This window comes from Lonchura striata, chromosome 19 (genome assembly GCF_050655825.1).
Source record: "Lonchura striata isolate lonStrDom1 chromosome 19, ASM5065582v1, whole genome shotgun sequence".
In the NCBI taxonomy this organism is placed as follows: domain Eukaryota; kingdom Metazoa; phylum Chordata; class Aves; order Passeriformes; family Estrildidae; genus Lonchura; species Lonchura striata.
In genome coordinates this window covers 8,522,573-8,545,213 of record NC_140721.1, presented here as the reverse complement: position 1 = coordinate 8,545,213, position 22,641 = coordinate 8,522,573, and the positions used below count along the sequence as shown (strand labels likewise).

The 22,641-nt window shown below is 44.4% G+C and overlaps 1 protein-coding gene across 21 annotated transcripts in view; it reads right to left on the bottom strand.

Moving 5' to 3' along the window:
- Positions 1–11,397: 11,397 nt before the first annotated feature.
- GTF2IRD1 (GTF2I repeat domain containing 1) overlaps positions 11,398–22,641 on the bottom strand; it is a 70,338-nt gene continuing 59,094 nt past the window's right edge. For 11 of the 21 annotated variants that reach the window (XM_085557595.1, XM_085557599.1, XM_085557588.1 and 8 more), the window contains 6 exons: positions 19,090–19,137; positions 14,932–15,009; positions 13,667–13,859; positions 13,167–13,204; positions 12,315–12,451; positions 11,398–11,549 (listed from right to left, as the gene is read on the bottom strand). In XM_085557595.1, coding sequence (XP_085413721.1) covers positions 11,475–11,549; positions 12,315–12,451; positions 13,167–13,204; positions 13,667–13,859; positions 14,932–15,009; positions 19,090–19,137 — 569 coding nt within the window. In that variant the 3' untranslated portion in view covers positions 11,398–11,474. The remainder of the gene's footprint in view (positions 11,550–12,314; positions 12,452–13,166; positions 13,205–13,666; positions 13,860–14,931; positions 15,010–19,089; positions 19,138–22,641) is intronic. The other 10 variants (XM_085557608.1, XM_085557592.1, XM_085557593.1 and 7 more) reach the window with 3 other exon arrangements.

Genomic DNA, 22,641 nt, shown 5'->3' with positions numbered 1-22,641 from the left:
ACAAAACATAATCCGTACATTATATAGAGCTGCTCCAGAAGACCTTGAAATGAGGCAAATGAAACCTTATATAGATGTTATCTGCAGGCAGGGAACCAGTGAACAGAGAGAAGCAGAAACAATACCTTATATGGAACACAAGATTACCCAATCAGAATGTAAGAAAGTGACCTGGACAGAGAGGAAGGAGTTAACTGACAAGGGTCTAGGAGGGGCTAGAGATATAAAAGGTGAAGCATCTGTTCTGAAGATGAGCCATGTGGCTGGTAGTCAGCGTTCCCAGTGCTGTAATTTTTCCTTATTTGGTCCTTTTGTTGCATTTTTTGTTAAGGTTTAATAAATCTTTAAAATTTTAAAAAGTGAGCAGTCACTTCTCACAAGGGGCAGGCAGTAACGCCTGTAAACCTGAGAGTGAGACAGCTATGCTGTACATTTAAATAAAGACTTTGGTACTTCACTGGCAGCTTCTCCATGTAGCCAGTGTCCATAAAGGAGACAGAGCAGTCCTGCAACTTTATTTGAATAAAGGGAGAGAAGCCTTGGGCGCTTTCTCACTTGAGGTCTTAGAGGGCATAGCCTCCTTTTATCCTAAACTCCCAGCGCCATGTTGCCTTCTTCCTTTCCCTATTGGCCAAGGTACTAGGAAGATACAATCTTCCTGAACTGTCTACCATATATGCCTCCTTGAACCTGTAATTTTCCCCCAAAATTCAGAAATTCAAGTTTCTGCAGACTCTCTTGACTGTTTCAGGTGTCAGGCTGTCTGGGCTCTGCAACAATCCTGCTGCTTGAAGTCAGTAGAGACATTAAGACCCATTTCAAAGATGTTAACACCCCTACCTTCAACCACAGAATTCTTTGTAAAGACATATCTTAGCACACATCTTGCCTAGCAGGGTTGACCTCAAGGGCAGCACTGAGCCCTGGATGGAGCAGTCTGGGAGCTTCCCGGGCAGCCAAGACTTTCCACAACCAGGATGGAGCCTCTCACAACCCTTCAACCTCCATTCCATAAGCTTTAGCCTTGGATAAGCAACTTGCTTTAAGTTGTGTAGGCTAGAAAGAACCACAGGTAATGTTTGTGCAGCCATGCTTGCTTTGTGCACTTCTGGAAAGGTCTGGATTCTGCAGGAAGGAATGAGTTGTAATGACTGCTGGAAAACAGTCCAAAACTTGGTTGCAGCTAAGATGTAGTCTTACTTTGGCAACAGTTGAACTCTTCAAAAACAAAAATAAATATTAAAAAAACCACCAAACCAAAACTACCCAAAGAGAGAAGCAAGACCTCACTGGTGACTGCACTATTGCTTTCTCTTATATGTGTTTTATATAATTCATGCTTGTGAGAAATAGATGTATGAAATATGTTATATTGGTAAGAAATATTCCTGTAAGTTTTCTTTAGCAGGGGAAAGTTGCTCCACAGTATTTCGAAACAGCAGCTGGCAGCAGGAAGAAAAGGACCTAATTTGCAAATGAGTGCTTGTCCAAGGTAATTGGAAGAACACCCAGGCAATGATAAGTATCTCAGATTGAGATAGCCAGAGCCATAAAGAAGACTGCATCTCAATGTCGAGTTCCAGTAACCCTCTGATTGGCATGCATCACTTCCCAGACACAGTCTTGTTCAACTCAGCAGAGAAAAGGGACTATGAATATGTGAGACTTTGAATGGAAAGAAAAACCCATCTCTGAAATCCCTGCCCCGAGCAAAATAAACTGTATAAACACCGCTTGAGCAAGATGGTTGGTGTGAACAGAGGGGACCCTCTGCTGCAGTGGTCAAACCTGTGTCTCACCCTGTGCCGATCCCAGGCTCGGCACTGACCCTTTTTTTTTTTATATATATAATGGCTTTTTGTTGTTATTCTCTAAATTTATATTTGGAACATTTAATACATTTTCTTTAATTAATAAATTAGAGCATTAATTTATAACATTTTCCCACCCTTTCTCTAAAGTTGGGAGGAGTAGGATCCTGTGGAGGCACCCTCTAGCCATGCTGCCTACTGAGCCACATCCCACAACCTGGGGTTGGCTCTGGAAGACGTTGCAAAGGGTTTCCTCAAAAATTCATTCAGTCTTCTGAATAAAAGCACAGATGCTGTTTATGCTGTTCTTTAACATCTCGGTGCAGTATATTTTTTAAAAATTATTTGAATCAAAGCTCTCATTCTTTAATTAAACTTAATTTAGTTGCCATCTGCCTGGGATCAAAGTGGCTTCATGTTTTGCATCTCTTAATGAGGATTGTTATTGGATTTGTAAACACATAAACACCAACCCCAAACCCCTCAAAAACACCAAAGAGTTTGAAAGGTAATAAATGAGAAACACAGCTCCAGTGTTAAGATCTGCAACTTCGCTCATGTAATTGCAATTGCCAGGAAGATTAATCCAGAAACACCAGAGGTCTATGTCCTCTGAGAGGACATAAGGGCTATGTCCTTACAAAGGAGCCCTGTAACTTTATTTGAATAACGGGAGAGGCCATGGGGCATTTCTCATGGGATCTCTCAGATTTTTGGAGGATGCAGCCTCCTTTCTTTCCTAATTTCCTGAGCACATGTCCCTCTCTCTTGCCCCATTGCCTGAGATACTTGAGAGGTACAGACTTCCCAAAACACCTAATACCTAAGACCCCCTTCTAATGTATACTCTCCTTTGTCTTGTCCTTGTGTCACTCAGTGGAATTCCTTATGGAATTTATAGTTCTTCCCATTGTTTTTTTATCTCTCAGTATCCAGTTTTATTTATCAGCAGACCTACAGTTTGTTTGTAAAGATAAATCTCTCATTCAGTTTATCAATCAGTGGAGTCCTTCCCATTGTTTCTTTCATTTCTCAGCATCTAGCTTTATTTACCATCAGACCCACAGTTTGTTTCTAAAAACAAGTCCCTCATTCTTTTCATAATGGAGTGGCTCCCATTCAGCAGCTCCCATAATCATATTATACACAAAACCCATGTGTAGAAATACTCTACCACTCCGGGATCAAGATTAGGCAAGCTGTGAGAATTAAAGCTGAGGGAAACCAGTAATAAAGTGCAATCTGACATTATTTCAAAGTAGGTCAACATTTCTGGGTCACAATGCTACTGGTAAGTTTAGATTCATTCTTTCTACTTTCCTGCTCCACTTAGGTCTCCATAGAGTGTGCAAGTCTCACTTCACCCCTACTGTTTTATTTTTTTGCCCTATTTCAGCAATGAAGTGTGAACCTCTGTCTGATGACATTCCCACTGGTAGTCCAGACCTCAAGATAATTTCTTTGAGCAAAATTTTTATCTCCTTGTTGGTGCGACAAGGAAAAGCTTCTTGTCATCCTGAAAAGTATCTACTTGTACCCATTTTGTGAAGAAAGCTCTGCAAAGTCTATTGGCCAATAGTCTCCTGGACAATTTCCTTTCTAGACACAGTCCCAAGTGCAGGCTGCCTAATCTAATGTGCCTTCTTCCTTAAACAGGTTGGACACTTTTAAACAATGCTTTTATAATACCAGTTATACATATGCTCAAAACTGGAGGTTTCAATACTTCTACCATAGGCTCTATTCCCCAGTGAGCAACCTTCTGTTCTTTCTCTGCCATTTTCTTCATAAGGTGTTGGGGAATTATTATGTGTTTGTTGGGTGCAATTCACCATCCTTCAGTAGTCTTTTCAGCATCTAACAATTTTGCCAATTTCTCATCTTCAGTGTGATAATCAGCAGCCTCCTTGTCCAAATTCTGGTACTTCTTAGGTGAGAACAACGGGATGTCCCCACTGGCAACTTCCTTGGCTGATTTGTCAGCCAGGCAATTTCCAATATTTACTGGAGTCTCCCTGAATTGATGAGCTTTACAATGCATTACTGCCACCTTTTGAGGTAGCTGCCCCCTTCTGAGAACCTCTGTATTATTTTTTCTGTGTTTCACAGGAGATCCCTGCGAAGTTCATAGCGCCCTCTCTTTCCAAGTGAGTTCATGTAGACCTCTCCAAAAATAAATTTTGAGTCAGTCCATGTAATTACTATCTGATCCTGTGAGAGACATAATGTTCTTGTCAAATGCAATCAGTTCTGCTTTCTGAGCTGACATGTAGCGTGTCAGAGCTTTGGCCTCTGTTACCATGGGCTGAGTTACCACCACATTCCCAGCTTTTCAGATTCCATTTTTCACAAAGCTGTTCCTATCCATGAAGAGTTCCCAATTGTATGGAAAATCACACTTTGAAAACCCAGTATTCATAAAGGAGACACAGGAGTCCTGTAACTTTATTCAAATAAAGGGAGAGGCCACCATGGCACACACTTGCAGGGCTTTCTCTTTTGAGTTTCTGGGCAGCACCCTCCTTTTATCCTAAACTCCTGTCCACATGTTGCCTTATTCTTTTCCCTATTGGCCAACACACTAGGAAGGTACCGCCTTCCTGAACTGCCTATCACATGTTTCCCCTTGAACCTGATTTTACCCCAAAGTTCAGAAACTCAAGCTTCTGCAGACCCACTTGACTGTTTCAGGTATCAGGCTGTCTGGGCTCTGCAACAATCCTGCTGCTTGAAGTCAGTAGAGACATTAAGACCCATTTCAAAGATGTTAACACCCCTACCTTCACCCACAGAATTCTTTGTAAAGACATTAGCACACATCTTCCCTATCAATCCCTCCTGTTAGTATTTCTCAATTTGTCTTTACAAATCCTAGTCATTATTAACTTAAACTTTTTTAAAAACCTGGCATGGTATGAAGATTAACATTTCAAACACCTCCTCCCAACTCTTCCACATCTGGCCCCTGCAAGAGGTTTGGCAAGTAAATACTGAGAAATAGAATACAGTAAATACAGTGAATAAAGAAGATAATTAACAGTTTGTATTAGCCCACTAATCACTAGAGGTCCTTGTAGATGATCAGTGGCTACTGACAGCCGAGGACTCCCATCCTTTTCCTCCTGTTCACAATTCCAGATCTCTGGAGTTTCAGAGACCTTGACCCAAATATGATGGGCCCACCCATGTTCAGCTCTTCTGACTGCTCTTCCTGCGGTCCTGGTTGGATGTTATGAACAGCAAAGTCCAAAGGCAGCATCTGTGCTAAATGGGTTTCCTGGCAAAGAGATTTCAAGAGATGCAGTATCCTGGACACATACTGGTATACATCTTCCCTCTCCTCACCACATTAAAAATTAATTCCAAGGGGAATTATTTCCTCACGCTTTGGCTCTTTTTTTTTTTTTTTTTGCCCCAGCTAATGGCAAAAGCCGTGCCCATTGCATCTTATTTTCTGTCACCAGCTTCAAAGGTGTTTCTTTATTTGTCCATTCATACTTCCTACTTGACCTGAATTCTCATGTGCTGGCGGTATGGAGGTCCCACTGAAGTCTCAAAGCAGCCATAATCCCTTGAAGGATCCCCTTGTAAAATGAGTTCCTCCAGCCCAGTCTGCTGCCTTCACAATCTCATACCCTGGAATTATTTGTTCCTAAAAATACTTTAATAATGGATGCAGTAGTTGCTGATGTGACCATAAAGCAAACACCTCTGGTCACCCTGCCAGCTGGCATACCACTACCAGAAGATATTTAAGCCCTCTTGTCTGGGGCATCCTTGGAAAGGAGATACAGCCCAAGGGCACTCCCCTGGCTTGCACTCTCTTTGTAGTCAGGCCATCAACCCTAGCCAGGCAGCCCTCAATAGCTCCTTTGGCTAAAACAAAAAAAAAACCAAACCCAAAGTAGTACATCTTGAGGAAGGTCTCTGCTAATCTTTGAGAGGCCAATTGACACCCTCCAGAAGTTGTTTTAGTATTTGCAGGGTCAAAGCTCCCCGCATCCACTGTTTACAGTCCTTTGTAAATCAATTCTCCCCTCTTTCTTCTGCCTCACCACTTTTCATTATCTTCAACACCTCTGGTGGAAAAGACAGCACCACTTCCCCCTCTCACACCCCCCCAGCAATGGCTGGGGAGCAAAAGGAGGATCCTGGAGACCTCTGGCAGAAGTGGTGCTTTTTGAACATCTCCACTGGCCATCTGATTACCTAAAGAGCCCGGACAGCTTGAATCCTGAAACAGACAAGTGGGCCTGCACAAACTTGAGTTTCTGAACTTTGGGGTCAAATCACAGGTTCCAGGGGGGATATGGGGTAGGCAGTTTGGGAAGGCTGTACCTTCCTCATACCTCAGCCAATGGGGAGAGGAAGAGGGCAAGATGAGGCCGGGAGTTTGGGATAAAAGGAGGCTGTGTCCTCCAAGACCTCAAGAGAGAAAACCCCTCAGTCGTGTGCACCCAAGTGGCCTCTCTCCCTTTATTTGAATAAAGTTGCAGGACTCCTGTGTCTCCTTTGTCAGGAAAATTAATCCACAAACACCAGAGGTTTATGTTCAAAAATGAGACAGAGGAGTCCTATAACTTTATTTGAATAAAGGGAGGGGGTATCTCAAAATTTTTAGAGTATGCAGCCTCATTTTTATCCTAATTTCCTGGCTGCATTCCCTTCTCTCTTTCCCCATTGGCTGAGGTACTCAAGAGGTACAGAGTTCCTGAAATGCCTAATACCCCCTTCTAATTAATCCCCCTCCTGTTTTTCTCTTTCCCTGTGCCTCTGTTCTTTTTCTCTAAATCCAAAGATGTAGCACGGTCTTGAGTGAGTAACAGTCTGTGTCAATTAGGGGAATTCCTATGGAATTTACTGTTTCCCCCATTGCTTCTTTCACCTCTCCATATTTGGCCTTATGTACCATCAGGCCCACAGTTTGTCTGTAAATATACCTTCTTCTCATTCCTTTCACCTTTATGGACACTGGCTTTTCATAGCCTGATTTTCTGCACGCCTGCAGCTGGAAGAAAGTCTGTCACCCCCTCTCAGCCCCTTTTGAGTGGTTTTTTTTATCCTTTTAACACCATGCATGTGTTTCTTCTGCAACTCAAGATTATTCTGCAAATCAAAAAAATAAGTCAACATACAGCTCCATTCCACTCCTACAAAACAGCATTAGTTGCAAAATGGTCAGTCCTGTTAACACACCACTTTTCGTGATTGTTTAGCTCATACATCAGCCACCAAGGATAACGACATTCAACAAGCTGTTTTCATCTCAGAGGATCACATACACACACCCTGTCCTGGGTTGTAAGATAAGCTTGTATTCTATTTGCCATCTGTTGAAGGCAAACCTGTTGGGCAGGTTTTGTTATCTTTTCCAAGAACCGGTTTTGCTCCTAAGAGGTAATGGTTCGTTAGTGGGCCATTGACTGATTCAATGCAGGGCTGGTAACATAACACCATCCTATTGTGAGATGTTCCACCCAGAGGGGGAAGCCAAGCACTCTTTTATTGGATATAAGGGGGTACCTTTTTGGGGACAGAGCAGCTCTTTACTTTGGGGGATTGCCAGAGAAGCAGCTCTCTTCGGCGGCACTCGCAGGGAAGCAGCCGGAGCGCGCTGAGGCGACGGCAGCGGAGCTCGGAGGCAACCCCGGCGCAGAGGAAGACCGGCCCCACTGCCACCAGATCTTCAGAGGAAAACTATACCCTTCTAAAGATCACCACTGCAGCTGCAATTCATCAACCACTGCAAGGGGAACAATCGTCCCAGCAGGACTGCTACTGGCACCCCGAATCCTCAGGTTCTGGACTTTTTCACTGGTTTTGTTTGTACCAATTGCACTTGCCTTTTTAAATTGTTGTCTAGTTTTCTCCTAGTAAAGAATTGTTACTCCCATTCCCATATCTTTGCCTGAGAGCCTTTTGATTTAAAACTCCTAGTAATTCGGAGGGAGGGGGTTTACCTTTTCCATTGCACAGGAGGCTTTAGCCCTCCTTCGCAGATTCCTGTCTTGTCGAACCAAGACACACCCCCACCCCCACCTTTTCCAGTTCCTTAAAACACAGCTCAAGGGGAGATTTGGGGAATCTCTTCTTCCAGGAACTCTGAATATAGTCCCACACTGCATTTACCACCGAGCAAAAAAACCTTTCTACACCTTTATAATATTTTTAAAACCTCTTACATTTTTTTAAAATCACCTTCTACAAGTTTTAATAACTTTTTACAACCTTTCCCGAGACTGAAATTGTGCTATGGGGATTCCTGTGTTAGCTTAGTGCATGATCTGACATAAGGCAGCACAGCTGCAAAAGCCTCTGAGCCCTGCATTGCTTCTCTTAACCACTTACAGTTTTCCAATTCACCTGGGGACTTGTACTCCCTTAAAGTGTACTTTAAGGGACTTGAAACCTTTTGATACTCACTTGAAAGCTGGGGACTTGAAACCTTTTGATACTCACCTATACAGTTTTACAGTAATTTTTAATAGAAAATAACAAATTATATCATTACTTTTATAACCCAATTGTATTATAGAGCTCCATTTCTGGAGGGATTCTCTGCTTCAGCTTATGGTTAGATATAATTTTATACCTTCAATAATGCCATAATAAAACCCAGATATTTTGCCTTGAATTCATTGGATTGTAGTATCAAAGGATTTCCCTGAAAAAAGCCTTTGATGCACACCAGAGTCCTACATCCTGTAAATCCATGGAGCATCAAAAGCATTGTCCCATCTGGGGTTGCAAGGAAATTGTCAAAATCATCAGGATAAATAAGAATCTGTCTTTTCAGTGTTAGGGGGTAAGGCATTATTTTAGTCTTGGCCCAGAGGAGTGTGTGTGGCTGACAAAGTTCCAGCCTCCACTAAGATGCTGATACAAAAACTTTTCAGTTATTTTTTACATTTTTAGCAAAAAAAAATAATGTTCATGGGTTCTAAGTTACATAATTATTTTCATTAGTTAGCATTCTATCCTTTATGGGTTATTGATTTCTTACTCTTCATGCTAAATTGATCCACATTCTTTAGTCCTCATATCATCTCTTTCTCAGATGGGGAGTGTCCAGATTTCCAGGCCTTAATCTCTTCCATGTCTTCTGGTTACTCCAACATCCTAGAAGGGTTATAAATTTAAGATCCCATGCATCCAATCTTCAGCTCCCTTTGGCTTCATTCATTGAAGTTTATCAGGGTTAGTTTTAGCAAACTTCAGTGATTTAATGATCAAAGTAAAAATAAGAGTCTGTAAAGAAACTTAATTAGTGCTGGCTAAAAGTGGGTATTGCTTGCAATTAATTAAAACAACTAATTAAGTTAATAGGAAAGTTCTATCATTTCCAACAACAAGTAAACACAGGCACCAGGGCAGGAGTTTCCCACCCCAGCCACAGAAAATGGAAAGTGGATGTTGTGGCCCTGAAACTCTTCAGTATCACAGCAGGAATTACTGCTATTCACTGCTCAAAATGCATCTGTTCCCAGAACTTTTATGTCCTTAACACAAAAAAAAAAAAAAATATAGTAAGTGTGCCCTCTTATGAGACATCTACTTGGTGGGGTGTAACCTGCAAATAAGCCCCTTTCAGACACTTGGGAAGACAAAATGAGTTTTTATCTCTGAATCATGTTTCCTAATTGAGGATGCCACAGGTTTGAGCATCAGGCAGAAACAAGAAAGACTCAAATTTTGATGCCAACTGCTCAGATGTTAAACCATATTTCTACCTGGGGTCACTGATACAGACTTTGCCACTTCTGTGCCATATTTAGTTGGGATTTTGTTATCTCATGTGATCATTTACATCTAACTCCAGAGCAAATTCAAGTCCAGATTCAGGAAACTGCAGGCCTTGAAACACGTCTACTCACCATCATATAATACACCCAGAATTAAATAACACTTCCATGCACTGTCCAAAGCCTTCTCATGGCCTGAAGAGACACAGACTCAAGCAGAGCAAAAACATGTAAAACAAATAACGCAGCAGATTCCACTAAGAAAAACTCAGGAGTGATTTTGATCCTCTGTCTGCCACCATCTACCCACCAGCAGACCTGTGACAAGCCTGTGGTGACCCATCCTGCAGTCCTGGAGGGACACTCAGCAATGGTCACCTCACAGTGACACCATGTATCACTATTTATAATTACTCCAAAACTAAAAGCCCCAGGGCTTTAGCTTCACTAGTGGCTCATGCTGGGCTGCATTTACCTACACACAAGCCAAGATGTTTCTTCTTCTTGGTTTCTCACACTGACATTCCCACCGTGTCTCACCCATGCACGGCTCTCAGCAGGCACAAAGCACAAGTTAAACACCTGCAGTGCAAAGTAACAGCATTTGCTTCTGCAGCTTCTGCTGCCAAACAACAGGAATGGAAATATAAGGGCAGGAATTTCAAATTATATCCCTCAATTTATTAGTTTGTTTATTATATGGGGGAAAATAGTCAGGGTACGTGGATGAGTCTAGGGCCACCCCTGCATGCAATCAGCATTGACACTTGCAGTGGTCCAGTGTTACAGAGCCTGTGGAGCATCAGTGTGGTCAGCCTGCAGAACAGGAGGCTCAGGGGGACCTTCTTGCTAACACCACCTGAAAGGATGTTGTAGTCAGGCAGGCAGAGGTCTCTTCTCGCAGGTAACAAGTGATACAACAAGAGGAAACAGCCTCAAGTTTTCCCAGGGAATGTTTAGATTTGGTATTAGGGAAAATGTCTTCAACAAAAGTGAGGTCAGGCATTGAAATAAACTGTCCAGGAAAATGCAAGCATCACCTTGCCAAGCATCTTCCTGCCACCATTCAAGAAACGTGTGGATGTGGTCCTTAGGCATGTGGTTTAGTGGTGAACATGGCAGTGCTGGGTTAATGGTTGGACTCAATCTTACAGATCTTTCCCAGATTAAACAATTCCACAATTCTGTTGTGGGAGCTTCCTCCCCAAAAGGCATCAAAGCCTCCCATAAAGTGACAGAATGATAATCCTAAAACCATAAATTGTGAAGGACTTCAGTGGCTGAAGAATTTTCCTGGTTCAGATGCCAGTTAAATGCACACAATCCAATCTTTCTGTGCCTTTCCAAGTCTGGGATGGCAGGAGACTCAACACGGGAGGGTTTAGGGGGATCTCACCTCTTTAGGAGCCTGAAACCTCCTTCCCCCCTAATGCACTTTGGCTTCAGAGGCAACAGAACTCAAGGGTGAAGGTGACTGATGCTTGGGAGGGCTGGCTCCCTCCTTTGTCACCACTGCAGATCAGTATCACTCCTCTGGCAGCTCTGTACATAAATTTTTACACCTTTGAGTTAAATTAAATGAAGCATTAAAACATTTCAGACCTCTTGTCTTCAGGCACTGATGACACTAAGGATTTACTGAGCTGCCAAAGCCCAGCAAGGCCTGTCCAAGGGGTGCCCTTCTACCCTTATTCTTACCTGAAAATGTTATTTAATAATACAATATGTAAGAAAATAAGCACTTTTAAGAGCAAGGCAACACTTTTTATTTTTATTTAAAAAGGCCTTGATGGCAGGAATATAGTGTAAAAATCATTGGAAAAACTAAAAGGCATTGATACATATTGGAATATACACTTTTTACATAAATTACATTTATTTATTTTTTCTTTCATTTGAGGTTCTTATTTGATATTGAGGTCTAATAGTTAATAGGTCCTGGGATCTGGACGTTTAGACCACCATAGTCTAACATGTACATGTTCATGGGCCATTGCTGAAAGAGAGGGAGAGAAAAAGAAGGCAAAAGTCTCCGTTAGGACACAACACAAAACCATGCATACATCAAATCTCTGACATGTTCCAACAACTGGCTGTTGCTCCCACTTTCCAAGTAAGAGAAAAGAACCAACCCCAAACCAAAACATCACTAGCAAACTTGACAAAAACCCTTGAAAGGCTTTATTTCTCTTGTGTGTTTTTGGAGAGTTTTATTTATGTGGTATCATCCACAACTGAAGCCAAACCCTGAAGGAGTGCAGTTGTATGCATCTCCCATACTTTATCTCCTATTTTTCATGTTTTGTGGCATTCTAGAGCTCTGCATTGGTCCCAGAACCAAGCTAGAGTACACCCAGCACAGCTTGGACCGTGGGGAACCACAAGGTTCTGCTGAGAGGCACCACAGACCCAAGGTGATGTCACCATCACTCGTGTTTTACCCACGGGGGTGGAGCGATTTGCTTGAGCCTGTCTCATATGCAGCACCCACTAAAGCTGAGGCACACTGCAGGAATGCAGGAGAGCCCCTGGGGGTGTTGGGCACTTTGATCTGCTGACCTCCCCCAAACAAACCCTGCAGAAAAAGACAGGCCCACAGGTGTGTCTCCTCCTTTGCCAAACCTGCTTGTGCCATTTTACATCACACTTTATAGTGTTTGTCAGGCAGAGGGAGGTGGTGGCAGCTCAAGGAGAGCAGAGCAGCATCCTGAAGCAGAAAGACAGGCAGGCAGTAACCCCCCTAATATCTGGAAGGCTTTACCACAAGCGAGATCTGATTTGTTGATGATGTAGACTCCATATTGGAAGAAGAGGAAGAGGAAGAGGAGGAAGAGGAAGATACCGAGTTCCCTTCGGAGATCCTCTTCCGCTTCCGTTTGGGAACACTGATGTCTTTCTCTGCAAGGAGAGAGGGAAGGCATGAGGTGTCCAAGCCCTGAGAGTGGTCCCCAAATGTGGGGATTCAATCTTGCCACTCGCCTTCCACAGAGCATCCCCTGCAGTGATCTGTGCTGCCACTGGTGACACAGGCTTGGCCTCCATGAGTGGCACAGAGCTGTCAGCTTTCCTCACACTGCAGGCATGCTCTGGCTTGCCACATCTCCCTTCTCTAGCCATCCATCCACCTCTTTTCATAAAACATAGGATTGTAGTTATCTGTAGGACTGCTAATTCTGACACATTTGATTGAAATTGTCTGAGATTTATCAGGATGATGGACAGAGAGAGAAACACATTCCCAGTGATGACAGAAAATCTTTTTGCCTTAGAAATTCTTAGAAACTGCTAAATGATGGCTCAAATTAAGGGCTTTAACCAGGGAATAAATTGCTCATGGTGAGTAAATTGCTAATTGGAGAGGGATAATCACAGCCTCCAGAACATGCTGGAAGTTTGAGCAAACAGCCCAGTCTTCCCACAGCTCACAGAAGTGAAATTCTCCAAGAGGATAGTTAACTCTGGAACAGATCTGAGCCTAACTTTTTGTAGGTAGGATTTTCTCCCCATCCTGCCCCGGGGATATGAGAGGTTCAAACACCACCTCACAACTCCCATCCATTTTCTCTCCCACAGGGCCAGGAAAGCCACATTTATGTCCTAGCCCTTCCCTTACCTGTTTGTTTGGCCTCGGTGCAGATTTCAGCAAATGGCCTGTGGAAGAGACAGGGGATGAGTCAGTGGTTTCACCCTGTGTGCCTGCCTGTGCTTGGACACAATACAGACCCTGACCCTGAGCTGGCTCCTCCAACACCCCTTTATGTGGAGAGGGGATTTGGAGCATCCCCAATGCATCCTGGAGAGAAGCAACCTGAAAGAGCTCAGCTGGGTCTCTGAGTGACCAGCCCCCATGTCAGGTCCCTTCCCAGCATCACCATCCCAAATCACACAAGAAAGAAGGCACAAAATGGCCCTGCTAACCCTTCACTGTGCCCACCCATGGGCAAGAACCTCCCTGCAGCACAGGACAGTGGATGCCAGGGACGGAGCAGGTCCTCCACAGGTATGTGGTGGCTCCGGTGGCCTCATGGTGAGTTGCTCTGCTTATGGCTGAAGAAGCAAGGATAACACTTAACAAACAGGAACTTCCCCCATCAGAAAGCTGGGAAAACTTACTGGAGCTGGTTTATAATCACTATTCGGATGCTCTCCCGTGCCTTCAGGATCTTCTCCAGCCGATGAATGTCATAGGTATTGGGATTTCTGAAAGGGATATCATCTGGCAGCCCAGTAACCTCCACGGAGTCAGGACTGTCCCTGATGAGTTTATAGGGCACCATGACAGGCCGGTTCAAGCCCAGAGCCTCTCCTGTAATGGCAGAACAGAGGACAGCACAACAGCTTTACCCTACAGGGCTCTAGAACCAACCAACTGAAGGACAGAGAACACTGGGGGACTTTGGGATGCCATGGCTGCTATGGTGCCCAGCCTGTGCTGCAGTCATGTCCCACCCAGCCATTTTACATGTACCTGCCCAATTTATTGTTTGCTCTGTTGGTCTCCATTTAGAATTCTGCCAGGAGCTCAGGCAAGTTCAGAACACACACACTGCCACACCTGCCCATACCCAAGGCTGGACCAGCAGCAGCAGCATGCAAGACAGCCCAGGACAGAAGGGAAATGGAAGAGATTTGCCCATTTCCTCTTGCCTCTGTACTTCAGCAGGTCTGGGGGGGTCACTGGGGTGGAGATCGAAACCATCATCACATCACATCACATCACATCACATCACATCAATCATCACATCACATCACATCATCACATCACATCATCACATCAATCACTCCTGCCCATTTCTTGAATCACTTTATCTCTTTGGCCTCCACAACATCCTGTAGCAGTGATACACCTCAGTTTAATTCCTTGCTGCATTAAAAGCCCTTCCTTCTGTCCAAGTAAACCTGCTGCTCACCTCTCTGGGCACCCCTTAATTTCCTGCTCACTGGGGAGCAGAGAACATCCCTCACTCCTGTCCTGTTTCTGACTGTAAGAGCCTGGTCCCACCTCGCAACTCTGCAGCCCCAAAACCTGAAGCTGTTAGTGGCTGCACAGCCACATTTCTGGCTTTCCTCCTGGAGAGTTTGTCCCATCAAAGGCTGACATCAGACTGAACAAATCCTGCTACTGTGCTGCATTTTGCCATACCCCTTCCCCTCTCCAAGGACAAGCTGTCAACAAGAAGGTAATGGTCCCTCACCTGCCAAGAGTGAGACACAGAGACATCCCTGGGGGCAGGCTGTAACATGGAGCAGCAGGACAATATCTGTGCTGCAGCAGCTGCCATGGGCTATAAATAGAGGCCTTTGTGGAAATAATTTTAACTGTGGCTGCTCTCAGCAAAACCAGCCTCACCCTATGATGCCCACAAGCAGAGACTCACCGTATTTTTCATTGAAAAGCTCTTTCACTTGCTCTCGCAGAATCACCTTCTCTCCAAGCCTGTTGGCATCATCCTCATCTGCAAAAGCAAGAAAGAACAGGAGTGAACTTGTTTCCTTCTGAACCCCCAGAAAACCAATCTCACTGACACAGGACAGCATCCCTGTCCCTCTGCCCCAGCATGGCCTGGGGACACCTCAGAGGTGTTGTTCTCTGCTTGCACCCTGCCACACCTTTCAGAGCTGTGCAAAGCAGCTCTAAAATGCTGCCAGATCTCCTCCATTTGCCATGTGCTGTCACAGCTAAAAGCATTTTCTATCTACTTTGCAGGGCTGTAAATGATTAGAAAAAATGCCAAGCAATGAAGACTCAAGCCCTCAGTGCTATGAATGCTCCCACAAGTGACATCAAGGAATGAGAGAGCACTTTTTTGGCTAAGCTCCTAAGTGAAGTATTGTTTTATAATATGCCATATAATCAGCTTGGCTTTCTTAATGTTTAAAATTATCCTCATTGTGCTAAAGTTTCTCTTTCGTTCTCTCATTTCAAACAATGTGCCTAAGTCAGTAGAGTTTTACACTCAGCTATTTAGCATCCTCAGGAGGCTCCAGGACAAATGACTGGGGGAATGACTTAACCTTTGAGCTAGGGTGAAATGACCCTAACCCTAACCTGTTCCTTTAATACCTTTTTTCCCCCCAGAGGTATAAAATACCAAGTGAACACACCTTATCTGCCTCTTGCTGTGGCCACCCCTGCAGCTGCCAGTGAGCTGGGATGCACAATGCAGGACCAGCTCAGTGGGGTGGACTCCCCACCTTCTCTCCTCACTGCACCCAAGGCACTGTCACCCAGGCTGGCAAGCCACTGGGAAAAATAATGGAACTACTGAATGATTTGGGTTAAAAAGGACCTTTCTAAGACCATCCAGTTCCAAGTTCTGCCATGGCCAGGCACAGTAAGGTGTGCCTTACAGACACAGTGATGGGGGGCTCATGCTCCTGCTGCTGGCTCAGGTGATGGTGGAGGGTGGCCCAAAAGGGTAGAACAAGGTGCTGGGAGGTGCTGCCCAAATCCCATCTTTAGTATTGGCATCCTCAGGCGTCTCAAAAAACATTTAAACACAGTCTTGCTGTCAATGCTTTGAGCCAAGAGCTTTGAATCCAGCCCTCAGCACCAGGCAGCTCAGGACATCTTGGGGGCAGAGACTGCCAGAAGACATTGTTCAGGCCCTTGTTCTGAGTCCCTTTCCAGCTCTCCTGGAGCCTCTTCAGTCACTGGAAGGGGCTCTAAGTTCTCCCTAGAGCCTTCTCTTCTTCAGGGGAACACTTCCAGCTGTCCCAGCCTGGCTCCAGAGCAGGGCTGCTCCAACTCTTGGGCGAGTTTGCAGCCTCCTTTGGACTCATCCCAAGAGATTCAGGTTCAGGTTCAGATTCAGGTTCAGGTTCAGGTTCAGGTTCAGGTTCAGGTTCAGGTTCAGGTTCAGGTTCAGGTCTTTCTTGTATTGGAGGCCTCAGCCAGATGCCGTGCTTCAGGTGGGGTCTCACAAGAGCTATTCATAGTAGGTTCCTACAGCATCAAGGTGATCCCTGCAAACCTTGGCATGAGGGAATCAAAGCATCCTCTGCCCTCAGTCTGCAGCTATTCACTTTCACATGATTATGATTTTTTATGATTTTGAGCAATCATATGATTTTTGTTTTGGTTTCAAGCAAACACATGGCTGGAAGTTTTGTTTTAAATGCAAGGTGAAAATCCACTGCAAGTCCCTGCCCCCTGCATGGGACTGATTTCAGTGCTCAGCACGCCAGGCAGAAAGACCCCATCCCACATCTCAGCCACTCTGCTGCTGTGGGAGCTGGAGAGAAGCTGGAAACCCCAAACCTCTGCACCCTGTTACTGCAGGGTACAGCCTGGAAAAAAAATTGCTTCATCTGGATATCACATACATACACAAAAGCCAAAAAAATTCCCAAAAAAACAAAACAAAAAAAGCCCAAAACAAAACAGAAAAAAAAAAACACCCAAAAGCAACCCAAGAACTTTCTGCAAAGAGAGCTCAAGGGCAGTTGTGCTTCAAATTTGGAAATGGCAACAAAGCAGCTTGAATGGCATGGAGCAAAACATAAATACAATAGATGAAGATTTCTAAGTGAGGCCTTGCAGTGCCACTCTGGAGGCCACGGTGGGGCAGAGGGAACAGCCCCATGGGCTCCCTCTGTGACTTCCTTGTCATCACTGCTCAGTTTCTGGGCTGTATCTACGTACCCGTATGGATGTGTAGATGGTAGCAGACAAAGACACACCAAAATTCAGTGTTCTCACTCATTTAATTCTCTGGGACTGAAAAATGCAGCAGGTCTTCCCTTTCTGCTCATGCCCCAAATGACCCGAGTGCAAGAAACAAGATCCCAAGGGATCTGCTTTTTCCACCTTGAGGTGGGCACTACTCCCACATTCCCATTCAAGGACACAAACAAATGTAATGAAAATCCTGGAACTGAGCATGCACAACAGTGAAGCCAAAAAGGAGCCTCTGGCCAGTGGCACTGCTTCCCAGGGACTTACCCCTCTGTGCCCAGGCAAGAGGGATCCCCATCTACCTTTGACTTTACCCATTTGTGTTTGGGAATTAAGCAACTCAAGGAGTAAACTGAAGAAAGAAGTAAATCAAGGAAGTCACTAGTTCTCCTGAAATGTGACGAGTCTTTCCCATAAAGAAGGTTTATCCATGCTGCTGGCTTCAGGTCTGTTTTATTTATTTATTTTTTTTTAAATTAAAATAGTAGCTAGTTGATTCTTTTTTTTTTCCCTGCTTGCCTGAAGTCAGCAACTCTGCACTCCACAGGCATTTACATACAAGTGGTCACATTTTTAAAGTATCACTTACTTTTTTTTCTATAGGACTTGTCAGAGCTTAATATTTCTTTGAGAAACACCAAGCTACTTTTAGTAATTTTTACAACTGAAGTTCAGGTGTCTGCTGTTGGGCAATAGAATCCAAACCACTGCTTATCCTTCTAGTGACTCAAAAAACCCACACAAAACAAAATTCAAGGTATCCTATGGATAAATAATGGTTCTGTCTGTGTTCATGGTGTCATGTGCAGAACCTTGATCTCAGTGGTGAAGCCACAGCATAGCTGGGGCAGGGTACCCAATGGAGCTTTCTTCCTTCCATACCCTCAAACTCTGCTCAAGGGGATGCCTGTCCTCTGCTCAGCCACTGCTCATGGAGTAACAACCAACCTCCTTTTACCCAAAGACTTGTCCTGAAGCCCATTTCATCAGGAAAACTGTCACTGCCCAACACATCTCTCTGAGACTATGGCTCAGATCCCTTCTGCAAGCAATTCCAGACTCATCAAAGAGACACTTGGCTGGCAGGCTGAGAGCAGGCTCCTTACAGCAGCCTTGGATCTGGCCCTGAATCTTAAGAGGAATATTCCCCTTTCCAGCTTCCATGACTGCAATTCAGTTATAACCCTGTGTAAATCCAGAATAAATGTGCTGACTTTACTGAGGCTATTCTGCAGTAACTCAGTTTCAAATGAAGTTTGAATTAGCTTAACATATGCATGTTTTCAAAGCAGAGCTGCAAACTTGTGGCAGCAGCAATTAACACCTAGATCACAGCCAAAACCCCAGCTGGTGGCACTAAGGCTGGATCTGCTGTAGGCAGGTGTAGCCACAGGCACAGGCAGGTCAGCTCTTCCTCACTCCTGCACATCAGTCTGTCTTGCATCCCTGGAGCCTTCATGGCTACTCACCAGCCCTGACCCAGAGTATGTGTTAAAGCAAAGCAAAAACAACCCCAACCCAAATCCATGGAAGCTCTCCTTATGAATGCAAGCGGATTTGTAACAAATTAATTGCTGGGACACATGGATGAAGGATGAGAAGAACATGGCAGGCTCGTTTGGCTGGAGTGATGGCATTGATGCTCAGAGGCTACAGCAACGGTGCTTAGAAATGCAGAAAGGATTAATAACAACAATAAAACACTGTATCATTCTGTTCTGGATACCACAGGGAAACAGCAGCAGGGGAAAAAGCAATACCTGATATTTGGGGGATTTAGACATTTTCATTCCCATATTAAAACACAAGTGCATTTCTTGTCTGCTACCATCTACGATGCATCAACTGAGCTACGTACCATTCAAAGCAGCATAGGCTTTTTCCAAAGATGTTATCCGTCTAGGGGCTACAGCAAGTTAATGGAAGACAAAAAAAAAAAAAAAAAAAAAGAGAAAGAAAAAGAGATCCATGAGTGCTGCAGCTTGGTTTCTTGGTCACAAACAAAAGCAAAACCCAGGATTAAAATTCCTCTGGCCCCTTGGCACAGAGACATTTTGGTAGCTAATAACTGCTGGGCAAGTTATTTACTGGTGAGCTGGGCTCTCCACCTCATACCAGGACCTGCTTTGCTGGAATGTGCTTAAGCCTGCAAGCATCCCTTTGGCTCTCCTGAGCAGCTTAAGGTTCACATGTGCATAAGGATGCATGGCCAAATGATGGCATTTATGGCATGTGCCAGAGCAGCAGCAGCTGTGTTGCACAGCTGTTCCAGTGCCAGAGGAGAAAAAAAAAAAATCTCAGGTTAAAGTAGATGAAAAGCAAACAGGGAGATCATGCAGTTCTGCATCAATAGGAAAAATGGGAGAAAAAGGAATCCCTAAGGAGAGGCTTGCCACTGACTCCAAAGTGATGAGTGACATAAAAAGAAATTAACTTCCTATGGGAAAACAGCCAGGGATGGGACTATGGCCTGGATTTGCATGATGGGCAAAAGGAGGAATGAAGTGGCTCATCCTGCTGAAGTCACAGCCACAGGGAGAGCTGGTGGGGAGGGTCAGGGCTGCAGCACCAGGGCAAGGAAGGGGCTCAGAGGGGAGGCTCTTGATGCCAAACTGCAGTGAGCTGACACCAGCAAACAGAAGGGGTCCTGGGAGACAGCAGGAGCATGTGTCCAAAGCTCCTAAGCAGAGGCATAAGCAATCTGAAGCAGCTCCAAATACCTAGCTCAAACTACGTGTTCCCCATTTCAAGCAGGCTCAGGAAAGCAGCCACTGCAGCACAGAGCTCTGCTGATGCCCTGCAGGGGGGAGGAGAGCCCTTCGGTTCAGCAGCTCAAAGGAACAGAAAAAACGTGTGGTTCTGCCCAGGGCAGCTGCAGGCACTGAGATTTGGGTGTAGACCCACGTGAGCTGGGGCTCTTCACCCCTGAGCTGCAGGAAGACAAATCCTGCCATGAGTAGTTACAGCAGTGCTGCTCACTGCCATGCTGCAGGATCCTTCCCCAAAATAAGAGCTGATCTCTGCAGCTTGGTCCCCTAAATCTCTGGTGACACCCTGTGGGCAGCACCTACTGTTCTAAATGCTTATGCAGAGGGGAGGAGATACAGGTGGGAAAAGCCAAGGCAGGAGGGAGCAAGGCCCTGGCATGGCTTCTGTCAAGGAGGAAAGCAGGCAGGAGTGCAGGCAGCAAGGGAGAGCAACATATGGCAGGATCTTCCCAATATGGCTCAGAACTGGTTGAGAAAAGGCAGCATGGCATTTCCTTTGATTGGCAGCAACTCAAAGGCTTTTGCAGCATTTCAAATTGAAATTACCTTAAGAAAGGTAATTCAAATTTCTTGTCCTGCTAACTCAAACGTGGCATTCAGCCTGAACCATAGGAAGCATCCCACCAGGTTCAGGGCAACTGTCCTGCAAGGTATGGAGTGCATCCCAACGTGCCAGGACGGAATGGCACCCAACTCACAGCTTGATAAGCACCCTGAAAAATGAGGGGGGCTGGGGTCTCTGAAGGACACAACAGGGTGTGAGGGTGGTGGAGAGCAGGGGGAAGAAAAGAGCAAAGTGAACACAAAGGCTTGGAAGAGCTGGGTGATGGTGCTGCCCTCCTGACAGCGAGGATGCCACACACAGAGGCAAATGGGAAAAGGAGACCAAAGGCAGGGAAATAAAAAGATTATTGGAATCACAAACATGCTCATAAACAGGCTTTGAAGCTCCACAGTTATTCACACCTGCTTGAATTTTAACCCTCATAATTATCCATATATAAAAATATATATTTTTATACACACACACACATATATGCAACCTGCCTGAATTTTTACCTTAGACTAGAAACAGTTGAACACTCAAGAATAATCACCCTGGGCCTGGCTGGTGGGTTAAAATGGGTTGAGGGGTGAAGGGAGATGAATATGGACTTTGAAAAGCAACCTGGTGATGGAGCAAGATGTGCTCAGCCCTCATCACAGCTTCCCTCTTTTCTATTTTTCTTGCTAGGAGTTTCCAATGTGAGTCACATCTCATCAAAGTTTTGAGGAGGACTGTGCTCTTGTGATTAAAAAAAGAAATTTTATATATATATATATATATATATATATATAAAGGATGCCTGATGTGTGGGTTTTTAAATTAAATAACGCTGCCTGCCCTACTTTATTAATTGGAGTATGAAAAATAATCTATGATGATGGTAAGGAGCTTGGGGAATAGGACAGATGGAGCTGGTCTACATTTTCAATCAAAGCACATAAAAATTAACATACAGAAAGATTTTGTGTGTGTGTGTGTGTGTGTGTGTGTGTGTGTGCTAGATTACTTATGCTTGATAGTATTTTTCAAAGGCTCATATTAAGCCAGTTTTTTATCTGTGCCTCAGGAAAGAAAAAACAAAAGGAGGAGAGTAGTGCTTATAGCACTAGAGCTTCACCCCTGCTTGCTCACTCATATTTAATGCTGAAAGGTCATGCTGAAAGTCTCTTTTGCAGAGCAGAGACCAGCAGTGTGAAGAAGAGGCACTGGAAATCAAAAGGAAAACTTCTGGGTGCCAGGAGGGTTGTGCTCCTGGGTTAAAATCTCTAGGGAAGCCATGCAGTGAAACGCTGGCACTGGTGGCCTCAGGGCCATCGTCCCATCTTTGAGAGGCTGCAAACCTGCACTGCTGAAGGGTTTTTTTCCAAAAACGAACCTCATTCCCTGCAAAATCCACCTCCTTCTGCAAACAGCATCCCTGCAGGCACACAGCTCCCTGCTGCTTCTGCACCAGCCACTCCCCAATCTCCCATTCAGGGAAAAATACCAATTCAACATACAAATTACAGATTATCTTGAGGAAAAGGCACATGAGGCACTCAGATTATATTGAAATTCTTTTCCCTCTTTCTGTTACACTTAAAAAATCGGTGTTCCCAAAAGAAAGAGATCTGTGGTCCTGCAGTTATCAGGAATGCTCTTTGCAATTGTGCTGGTTTGGCAGCACAGTAATGCAGGATGTGCACAACTTTAAAGCATATTAAACCCCATAAAGGTTTAGCCTAAAAGGTTAAAAGTTTAACCTAAAGACAACTAAAATCACTCCAAATTGATTTTATTTTAAAATTACTTTAAATTTCCCTTTTTCCTAAACAAGTGTATACTTCATGTAATTTTTTAGCCAAAATTATTCACAAAATCCATTAGCTTCCCTTACATTTATAATGCTACCTCCTGAGCTTTCCAGCTTTTAAAGACCTCTGCAATGCCATACTTGGGAGTAACTATTGCTTTCCTTTTAACCCTCCTCTGTAAAATAGAAGTGATTTTCATTGACTTTATTTTAATGCCAAGCATGCTGCTGCTCTTCATTTTACATGACAGGCCTTCACTACACAATATTGAAGACTCTTTAATTTAAATTTTTAGTGACCTA